At 51.9% G+C, this 11,106-nt stretch overlaps 1 protein-coding gene across 2 annotated transcripts in view; it reads right to left on the bottom strand.

Annotated features, from left to right (window-relative positions):
- Positions 1-4,943: 4,943 nt before the first annotated feature.
- Positions 4,944-11,106, bottom strand: part of LOC145350346 (gap junction gamma-1 protein-like) — a 41,434-nt gene continuing 35,271 nt past the window's right edge. For both annotated transcript variants that reach the window (XM_080199583.1, XM_080199581.1), the window contains exons 2-3: positions 8,765-9,921; positions 4,944-5,120 (exon numbers count right to left, since the gene is read on the bottom strand). In XM_080199583.1, the coding sequence (XP_080055709.1) occupies positions 5,107-5,120; positions 8,765-9,890 (1,140 nt within the window). In that variant the 5' untranslated portion in view covers positions 9,891-9,921 and the 3' untranslated portion in view covers positions 4,944-5,106. The remainder of the gene's footprint in view (positions 5,121-8,764; positions 9,922-11,106) is intronic.

Raw genomic sequence — 11,106 nt, 5'->3', positions numbered from 1 at the left:
GGATGTTGCCTGGACTGGGAGGCATGCCTTATGAAGATAGGTTGAGGGAACTGGGTCTCTTCTCCCTGGAGAGACGTAGGTTGAGAGGCGACCTGATAGAGGTTTATAAAATGTTGAGAGGAATAGATAGGGTGGATTCTCAGAGGCTATTTCCCCGGGTTGAAATGGTCGCTACGAGAGGACACAGATTTAAGGTGCAGGGAAGCAAGTACAGAGGAGATGTTAGGGGTAAGTTTTTCACTGAGGGTGGTGAGTGAATGGAATCGGCTGCAATCGGTGGTGGAGGCGAACTCGCTGGGGTCTTTTAAAAGACTTCTGGATGAGTATATGGGGTTTAATGGGATTGGGGGTTATAGATAGGTCTATAGATTGGTAGGTGTTGATGTGATCGGCGCAACTTGTGGGCCGAAGGGCCTGTTTGTGCTGTCGTGTTCTATGTTCTAATCTAACTAAACGGTGAAACAGGTTGGAGAGGCGCCCCACACTTCTTACAAACTCGGGGAGATCTGAAGCACTAAAATAAAGTGTTATAATGGTGCAGGTCCTTTCAGAAGCATTCCAGGGATCGGGGGGTGGGGGGGGGGGGGGGCGTTGGCTGAGGGGAGGGGTGGTGAGGGGGGAGGATAATTGAGGCAAGCAGTGAGAGGTGTTTATGGGAGCACCCTCCCCTGGGACGGCGATGAGGATTCACACTCCCTGCCGTGGAGAGGGAAGGAGTCACACTGCGTCGTCACAACAGCAGCACAGCCCAGCCGGACACTGTCCTCACGGCTGCTTGATATAAAGGAGGAAGTGTCCAGAAATAAAACAAACAATGCCTTTATCACACAGGATGCAATTAGGGAACGTATGAAGTCGTTCACTCTTCTCAGCATCCGTGGAAACCAGGATCCCAGCTGGATCCCAACCAGGGCCAGGCCTGGAGAATGTTGGGAATGAGGGTGAATTTTATCCTCTTCTGGGAGGGAGGGAGGGAGACAGAGAGGGAGGGAGGAAGGAGGGAAGCAGAGAGGGAGGGAGGGAGGAGGGAAGCAGAGAGGGAGGGAGGGAGGAGGGAAGCAGAGAGGGAGGGAGGGAGGGAGGGAAGGAGGGAGGCAGGGAGGGAGGCAAAGAGGGAGGGAGAGAGGAGGGAGGCAGAGAGGAAGGGAGAGAGGAGGGAAGGAGGGAGGCAGAGAGGGAGGAAGGCAAAGAGGGAGGGAGAGAGGAGGGAGGCAGAGAGGGAGGGAGGCAAAGAGGGAGGGAGAGAGGAGGGAGGCAGAGAGGGAGGGAGGCAGGGAGGGAGGCAAAGATAGAGGGAGAGAGGAGAGAGGCAGAGAGGAAGGGAGAGAAGAGGGAAGGAGGGAGGCAGAGAGGGAGGAAGGCAAAGAGGGAGGGAGAGAGGAGGGAGGCAGAGAGGGAGGGAGGCAAAGAGGGAGGGAGAGAGGAGGGAGGCAGAGAGGGAGGGAGGCAGGGAGGGAGGCAAAGAGGGAGGGAGAGAGGAGAGAGGCAGAGAGGAAGGGAGAGAGGAGGGAAGGAGGGAGGCAGAGAGGGAGGAAGGCAAAGAGGGAGGGAGAGAGGAGGGAGGCAGAGAGGGAGGGAGGCAGGGAGGGAGGCAAAGAGGGAGGGAGAGAGGAGAGAGGCAGAGAGGAAGGGAGGAAGGAGGGAAGCAGAGAGGGAGGCAAGGAGGGAGGCAGAGAGGGAGGGAAAGAGGGAGGCAGAGAGGGAGGGAAGGAGGGAGGGCGGGAGGCAGGGAGGGAGGCAGAGAGGGAGGGAGGGAGGGAGGGAAGGTCATGCGAGTGGTTGTGGTCTGGAACGTGCTGCCTGACTCAGCAACAGAAGCAGATTCAATCATCATTCCCAAAGGGAATCAGGTAAATTCTTGGAAACAAATGTTACAGAGCTCTGGGAAAGGTGCAGGGGAACTAATGGATAGCTGTCGGCACAATGGCCCGAATGGCCTCCTTCTTAGGCCTAGTGATCATGTTACTAAACTAGTAATGATCCCTTACACACACACTATGGAAAAATAGAAGAGGGAGAGAGAAAGAGAGGGGGCAGAGAGGGAAAGAGAGGGGGCAGAGAGGGAAAGAGAGGGGGAGAGAGGGAAAGAGAGGGGGAGAGAGGGAAAGAGAGGGGGAGAGAGGGAAAGAGAGGGGGAGAGAGGGAAAGAGAGGGGGAGAGAGGGAAAGAGAGGGGGAGAGAGGGAAAGAGAGGGAAAGAGAGGGGGAGAGAGGGAAAGAGAGGGGGAGAGAGGGAAAGAGAGGGGGAGAGAGGGAAAGAGAGGGGGAGAGAGGGGGAGAGAGGGAAAGAGAGGGGGAGAGAGGGAAAGAGAGGGAAAGAGAGGGGGAGAGAGGGAAAGAGAGGGGGAGAGAGGGAAAGAGAGGGGGAGAGAGGGAAAGAGAGGGGGAGAGAGGGAAAGAGAGGGGGAGAGAGAAAGACGGGGGAGAGGGAAAGAGAGGGGGGAGAGAGAAAGAGAGAGGGGAGAGAGAAAGACAGGGGGAGAGAGAAAGAGAGGAGGGAGAGGGAAAGAGAGGGGGAGAGGGAAAGAGAGGGGGAGAGGGAAAGAGAGGGGGAGAGAGAAAGAGAGGGGGAGAGAGAAAGAGAGGGGGGAGAGGGAAAGAGAGGGGGGAGAGAGAAAGAGAGGGGGAGAGAGAAAGAGAGGGGGAGAGAGAAAGAGAGGGGGGAGAGGGAAAGAGAGGGGGACAGAGAAAGAGAGGGGGGAGAGAGAAAGAGAGGGGGAGAGAGAAAGAGAGGGGGGAGAGAGAAGGAGAGGGGGAGAAAGAGCAGGGGAGTAGAGAGGGGGCAAGGAAGAGAGAAAGTAAAGAGGGGGTAGAGAAAGAGAGCAGGAGAGGGAGAAATGAAGAAGAGACAAAGAAATAAAGAGGGAGGGGGGCGTTGGACAGGTAATGAGAGAGGCAGAGTGAAACCTTTCCATTGCTCTCAGCTAACACACAGACCACGGTAAGTGGGTCAGAATGAGCTCAGACAGTAAGAACGCTCAGGTTTTGTTCGGGCAAGGGGGGTAGAATGGGAATCCAGCATTTACAGCTCGTTTTAAAAATAAGTAGCAGCTAAAATAAGAATTCTAGCTTCCATCACCCAACTCACCAACAGCAAGTTAGGCCTGTGCCTCTCGACTGAACAACTCAGATTAACAAGGGATTCTTTTGCTTGAAAATATATTTCATTCTGCAAATCAATTCGATTAAGAACTTTTCACCTGAAGAACTTAGGAGCAGGAGGCCATTCAGCCCCTCAAGCTGGTTCCTGGGATGAGGGGACAGTATGAGGAGGAGAGAGTAAACTGAGGCTTACGCTCCCTGGAGTTTAGAAAAATGAGGCGGGTGGAAAATGTTTCCCCTGGCTGGGGACATCAGGAACGTGGGGGTCACAGTGTCAAAATAAGGGATTGGCTATTTAGGATGGCTATGTGGTGAATGGCCTTCACTCGGGGGTGATAGATGCTCGGTCACTGAGTAAAGTCCAGACAGGTATCAACAGATCTTCGATACTCGGGGAATTAAGGGATATGGGGATAGAACTGGAAGGCTGGAGTTGAGGTAGAAGATGGGAAGGCACGGTGGCACAGTGGTTAGCGCTGCGCCAGGGACCCTGGTTTGATTCCCGGCTCCGGTCAATGTCTGTGTGGAGTTTGCACATTCTCCCTGTATCTGTGTGGGTTCCCTCCGGTTTCCTCCCACACTCCAAAGATTAGGTTGATCGGCCGTGCCAAGTTGACCCTGGAGTCAGGGGGGCTAGCTAGGGTAAATATGTGGAGTTACGGGAAATAGGGCCTGGGTGGGATTGTGGTTGGTGCAGACTCGATGGGCCGAATGGCCCCCTTCTGTACTGTTGGGTTTCTGTGATTTTGTGACCCTACCTAATGGTTTGAGGGTTCGAATTGCCTGCCCTTGCTTCCATTTCTCACGGTTATGGTCAAGTGAAAAGTTGGTCGACAACTGCTGGGGCAAGGGCATTGAGGCTAATGGAACGAAAGATGGGAAAATGGTGTTAAAAACACAGACCAAACCTTGGTCTCACTGAAAGGGGTAAATGGCCTCCCCCCGTCTCTCTGACTCTGCAAAAGGAGCCAAGGGCTGATTTGAAAAGAGGGAAAGATGGCAGCTTCAAGTGGAATCCGTGCTAAAACCTTTACGAATACTTAATCTGGAGCGGAGGAGGCAAAGGGAAACGCAGAAACATTCCCCCGGAACCAGGTGGTTACCACGGCAACCCGGAGACAATCCCAGGCTGGGGAAGGCCCAGTAGGCCCAAGCCAGTGAAAATGGTCACAAGTAAAGCACAATAACTTACCAAAAAGTACCAAAATAAAAATAACTTCGTCAACAAAATAAATCATTTCATTGTCGCTCTCGCTCGACCTTACAAAATTCTGGAATGCTCTCAGGCTGTAAACAATCGGAATTAAGCAAAGAAATTGTAATTAATTGTCCTATCGCTATTCTTTTTAACATCTTGTCACTTTATATAGATACATAAACCCACCAAAAACAATCGTGAGAAAGGAAAGGTTTCTCTTCCCAATAAGTAAACTAACCCCAGACCAGAAAGAGGGAATGAATCCAAAGTAATATCAACACAAATAACTATACAATACCATCTAATTGGCCGAGTTTTGCATCTATATTGGGGGTCTCGCCCACTCCCTCTCCAATCGTGAAGGCGGGGGGGGGAGGGGGGAGGGTTCTCCCTTTAAACCCAGCCTCAAACGTCACTACCCTACGGTAAGTTCAAGAGTGACTCGACCCAATTAGGTTGCACTTGGAATGTTCCAGAATACCAGAGTGGGAGGGGGGAAAGAAAACACCAAAAAGTACAAGACTAGAAAGGTCTTAAAATGCTTGACATTTGTCAACTTGGTCCAAACCTCATGCTAACCCCCACACCACCGCTCTGGGCTCTGCCCCCCGCCCCTCCCCACCCACCCACAAGTCAGCCTCCCCGTTCACCCCAGCCCCTTTTCCAGTGACTTTTCCAGCGACATTTATTGCCGAGAAGGTTAAAATGAAATGCAAGTCTTTCCAGTCGAGGTCCCTTTTTATCTCGTTGCTTCAAGCGTCGATTCTCTCCGAATATTTCATGGTCGAAGAGCCTGTTCCGTCAGCATCACGCCCGCAATCCTGTAAAAGGCAAGAGAAGAAATGGTTAAAGGGAAGTTTTTTTTTTATATAAGTTTTGTTTTTTTCAGTCACTTACATTAACACCGCAATGAAGTTACTATGAAATCCCCCTAGTCGCCGCACTCTGGCGCCTGTTTGGGCCAACGCACCCTAACCAGCGCGTCTTCCAGACTGTGGGAGGGAACCGGAGCACCCGGAGGAAACCCACGCAGACACGGGGAGAACGCGCAGACTCCGCACAGACGGTGACCCGAGCCGGGAATCGAACCCGGGTCCTTGGTGCTGTGAAACAGTGGTGCTGACCACTGTGCCACGTGCCACCCCCAGATAGTTACCCAGGATGTCGAGGAAGCGACTGAATTCACCCACGTCAGCAAGGGGGATGCGAGAGAGGAACTCAGGAACAGGAGGAGGCCATTCAGCCCCTTGAGCCTGCTACACAGTCACCAGATGAGACTATTCAGCTCATCAAGCCTGTCACATGAGGCCATTCAGCACCTCAGGCTGTTTCATTATTCAAGTATCTGTATTTTATCTCGATCTATCCTACTTGAAGACATTTTGTACCCTCATTCTCTCCACCCCCTGATTAAGGAGGTATGCGATGACGCTGATATTTTTTATGTTTAAGGGGACTGTTTTAATATTCAGTTTTTTTTTTACAGGCGGTCAGTACGTCTGGAAAGAATACAGCTCAGGTGCCGGGAAAGCAGGGTGACTATCATTTTTGGAATGTAATGTTTACTTAGCAGAGAGCTAATGGACTCGTTTATAAATGGAGATTTCCCAGAGTTATGTTTTGATTAAAGGAATGGAACAAAGAACAATACAGCACAGGAACAGGCCCTTCGGCCCACCAAGTCTGTGCTGACACAGATGCCTCTCTAATTTAATATCTTTTTGCCTCTACATGGTCCATATCTCTCTATTCCCTGACTATTCATGTATCTATCCAGATGCCTCTTGTTGTAGAATCCGCTTCCACCACCTCCTCCAGCAGCACGTTCCAGCTATTCACTACCCTCTGTGTGAAAAACTTGCCCCTTTACATCTCTTTTAAACTTTTCCCCTCTCACTTTCAACCTATGCCCCCGAGTAATTGCCCCTATGATCCTCGGAAAAAAGTCTCTGACTATCCACTCTATCCGAGCCTGTCATCATCTTGTAAACCTCGATCAGGTCCCCCCCCCCTCATCCTCCGAAGCTCCAATGAAAACCACCAAAGTTTGTTTGACCTTCATAGTCCATATCCTGAAAACCAGGCAAGATCCCGGTTAATCTCTTCTGCACCCTTTCCAACGCATCAACATCCTTCCGGGTAGTGTGGCAACCGGAATTGTGTCCAATACTCCAAATGCGGCCTAACCAAAGTCTTATACAGTCTTAACACAAAAGCAGAGAGCTCATGATGGAGTTGTATAGAACTTCGATGAGGCCGCAATTGGAGTACTGGGCGCAGTTCTGGTCACCACATTATAGGAAGGATGTGATGGTGCTGGGGGGGGTGCAGAGGATATTCACCAGGATGCTGCCTGGGATGGAATATTGAAGTTATGAAGAGAGGTTGGATAGGCTTGGGGGTGTTTTCTCCGCAGCAGAGCAGACTGAGGGGTGACCTGATTGAGATGCTCGAGATGCTGAGGGGTGTGGACAGGGTGAAGGGTCAGTTACGAGGGGGACACAAGTTAAAAGTGAGGGGTGGGTGGTTTAGGGGGGGATTTGAGAAAAACCTTTTTCACCCAGAGGCTGGTGAGGGTCTGGAATAACAAAGAACAAAGAACAACACAGCACAGGAAACAGGCCCTTCGGCCCAACGAGCCCGCGCCACCATTTTAACAATGTGCTTTTCCTCCTCCACCCTTGACCCATGTCTATGTTTATGACAACCCACATTGGAAACCAGATTGAGGGGAGAATAATTTAGGGACAATTTGTTAACACCCATCAGCCTAAGAGCACATCTTTGGGGTGTGGGAGGAAACCCACGCAACCACGGGGAGAATGCGCAAACTCCCACACAGACACCGGCCCAAATCCATGTATCTGCACAGCTATCAGTGATAGCTGGACATGCTGCCTGGGAGGGTGGTGAGAGCGGGATGAAAGTATCTGGATGAGCACTTGGCACACCATAACATTCAAGGCTATGGGCCAAGTGCTGGTAAGTGGGATTAAGTGGGCAGGTCAGGGCCTTTCCTGCGTCAGTGCAGAGTCGATGGGCCGAGTGGCCTCTCCTGCACTGTAGGATTCTGTGATTCTGTAAGTTGCAGCAAGGCCAATTTTGATGGCATTAGACCTGAACTTTCAGAAGTTGACTGGGGAGTCTGTAGGCAAGCGAAGGGATAGCTGGTGAGGGGGAGGCTTTCAAAAGTGTGTAAACCAGGGGAAGCACATTCCTGTCAGGGTGAAGGGCAAGGCTGGTGGAAGCAGAGAACCCTGGGTGGCTCGGGATATTGAGACCCTAGTCAAGAAGAAAAAACGTTTTACAAAACCTCCAATACCTCCTCCCTTTTTATCTCAACGTGTCCTAGAATGTCAACATCCTCCTTTCCACACCCACCATCCACCACATCCTTCTCCTTTGTGAAAACTGATGCAAAATACTCGTTAAGGACCTCACCCCACCTCATCCGGCTCCACACACAGATTCCCTCCACTGTCCTTGAGTGAACCCACTCTTTCCTCAGCGACCCCCTTCCTCCTTATGTGTGTATAAGAAGCTTTGGGGTCCTCCTTAATCCTGCCTATCAAGGCCATTTCATGGCCTCTTTTTGTATAAAACCCTCATTGTATGTAAGACCCATATATACACGTGTGTGTGTGTGTGTGTGTGTGTGTGTATCTAAGACCCACCCTATAACACCCACACATATTTAGGACCCGCAGTGTGTGTATACCACTGTGTGTATACAAGATCCACACTGTGTGCGTACAAAACGATATTTGTGACTGGGTGCCCTCATTGTTCATTAATATTTCACTGGGACCTCCTCGATTGGTGAACCTTGAAAGGAGAAAGATATCCTGCATGATTGGCGGGGTGGGGGGGGGGGCGAGTGCTGCTGGAGAGGCTGGATAGTTCAGTATGTCCAAGCCTGAGATAGACAGGTTTTTAACCAGTTAACGGAATCGAGGGTTACAGGGATAAGGCGGGAAAGTGGAGTTGAGAATTATCTCAGATCAGCCGCAATCTCATTGAATGGTGCAGCAGACTCGATGGGCTGAATGGCCCACTGCTCTCCTGTGTCTTCCAGTCTCTCCCTTGGCCTGGCTGCAGGGTTCAAGGCGCAGAGGTGTCCGGTCATTATCTCGTTCTTTTACAGGAACACAGTGTGGTTACTGTGGTATTGTCGCAAAACCCAATTAGCGCACAGCAAGATCACACAAACAGCGGTGAAATATATTGAGAGTGAGGTATAAATATTGGTCCCGAGATGGTGGGGAGGAACTGCCCTTCTTTACCATAGTGACAGTCCCTTCTCTAATACACAGCATCACCGACAGGGCAGCGCTCCCTCAGAGTCACGGGTTTGCGCTCGTAGGCAGGAGCTGGGATTTGAACCCAGGACCTCCTGACTCGGAGGTGAGAGTGTGACCCAGTTAGCCATGGCCAAGCCCAGGAATGAATAATGGTCTATTTTTACCTGCTTTTCCCGAACAGGCACCTTCCTTCTCCTGGGCGAAGTTCAGTCGGTTCTGCTCCACCGCTGTGCCGTTCGACTCGGGACTGTCGCTCCTGGGTTGGTGCGGGATCTCCCCCGACGCGCGGTAAGCCATGTTCAGCTGCTCCTGGGCTAGCTTCAGGTGCCGGTGGACGGCCTCGGACATCTCGAAGCTGCCCGGCCCCAGGCCGCCGAGGTTGTCGCGGTACGGCACGCTCCCGTTGCCCAGCTTAGTCTTGTCCTTGCGCAGCACGGAGTGGTAGCCCGGGGGGCCGTAAGGGGAGCACTTGGAGGGGCGGGAGACGCGGGAGGCCTGGCGCCTGCCCCTCAAGCCGTCCCGGATGCCGCCGAGGCCCAGGTGGAAGAGCTCGGCAAAGTTGAGCAACAAGCAAAGGCCGCTGACCACGTACATGACCAACAGGAAGATGGTCTTCTCCGTGGGACGGGACACAAAGCAGTCGACGGTGTACGGACAAGGGCTGGTGCTGCAGACAAAGCCGGGGAGCACTTCGAACCCGTACAGGAAATACTGACCCACCAGGAAAGCGATCTCGAAGAGCGTTCTCAGCAGGAGTTGGAAGACGTACATCTTCATGAGGCCATCTTCCTTGATACGCCTCCTGCCATCGTGCTGCTGCTTCTTGTCGGCCGTTTTCTTGTCGGCTTCCGGCTCGGGCTCGTGTTCAACCTCCTCGCACACCATGGGGTCCTCCTCGTCGTCGCCCTCCGCCTCCTCGTAATCCCGCGCAGCTCCCCGGTGCACGATGGGCATCCTCTTCTTGGGCTTCGACTGGCTGCCCTCCATCCGGGCGATCCGGTGCACCGCGTAGCCCAGGTACATGATGGACGGCACGCTCACCATGATGATCTGGAAGACCCAGAAGCGGACGTGGGACAAGGGCGCGAAGGAATTGTAGCAGACATTCTCACAGCCGGGTTGCTGCGTGTTGCAGGTGAACTTGCTCTGCTCATCGTGGTAGATGGCATCGCCGCCCAGCGCCGTCAGGACGATGCGGAAGATGATCAGGACAGTCAGCCAGATTTTACCCACAAACGTGGAGTGGTTATGAATTTCCTCCAACAGGCGCGTCAGGAAGGACCAGCTCATCTCGGCCGAGTGAGACCTTCAGCTCAAAACACTGGGGAAAAACCCAACAGAGAACAGAGGTCAAACATCCAAGCAGCCCAATCAGGAGGAGGCCATTCAGCCCCTCCAGTCTATTCCAGCCCAGCTCAATTAGATCATGGCTGATCTGCATCCTCCATCGCTTTACCCTTCTTAGCTCCATATCTGTTAACACCGTATTGGCCAGAACCTGTTTTAAACTGGAGTTTAATATGGAAAAGTGTCAGGTGATTCACTTTGGTAAGAATAACAGGAGTACAGAATATCGGGCTAATGGAAGGACTCTTAGTAGTGTGGACGAGCAGAGGGACCTCGGGGTACATGTACATAGCTCCCTGAAAGTTGGCACCCAGGTTGATAAGGTTGTTAAGAAGGCGTGTTGGCTTTTATTGGTGGAGGGATTGAATTTCGGAGCCGTGAGGTCATGTTGCAACTGTACAAAACTCTGGTGCGGCCGCACTTGGAGTATTGCGTACAGTTTCTGGTCGCCGCATTATAAGAAAGATTGGAAAGGTGCAGAGGAGGTTTACCTGGATGTTGCCTGGTATGGTGGGAAGGTCTTACGAGGAAAGGCTGAGGGACTTGAGGTTATTTTCATTAGAGAGAAGAAGGTTACGAGGTGACCTAATTGAGGCATACAAGATGATCAGAGGATTAGATAGGGTGGACAGTGAGAGCCTTTCTCCCCGGATGGTGACGGCTAACACGAGGGGACATAGCTTTAAATTAAGGGGTGGTAATTATAGGACGGATGTCAGAGGTAGGTTCTTTACTCAGAGGGTAGTAAGGTCATGGAATGCCCTGCCTGCAGCAGTTGTGGACTTGCCAACTTTAAGGGCGTTCAAACGGTCAGTGGATAGGCATATGGATAACATTGGAATAGTTAGGTTAGAGGGTCATTAAATTGGTTCCACTGGTCGGTGCAACATCGAGGGCCGAAGGGCCTGTACTGTGCTGTAATGTTCTATGTTCTATTTATCTCTGGTGAAACAGAGCTAGCGCTCATCGCTTTCTGTGAGAGAGAATTCCACACTCCAAGGAACTCCGCAAGAAACTACAAAAGGTTGTGAATGTAGCCCAATCCATCAGGCAAACCAGCCTCCCATTCATTGACTCTCTCTACACTTCCCGCTGACTCAGCAAAGCAACCAGCATAATTAAGGGCCCCACGCACCCCGGACATTCTCTCTTCCACCTT

This window comes from Carcharhinus amblyrhynchos, chromosome 11 (genome assembly GCF_965287045.1).
Source record: "Carcharhinus amblyrhynchos chromosome 11, sCarAmb.v2.hapA, whole genome shotgun sequence".
Taxonomy (NCBI): domain Eukaryota; kingdom Metazoa; phylum Chordata; class Chondrichthyes; order Carcharhiniformes; family Carcharhinidae; genus Carcharhinus; species Carcharhinus amblyrhynchos.
The sequence above is the reverse complement of the archived record's forward strand: the minus strand, read 5'-3'. Positions and strand labels throughout refer to the sequence as shown.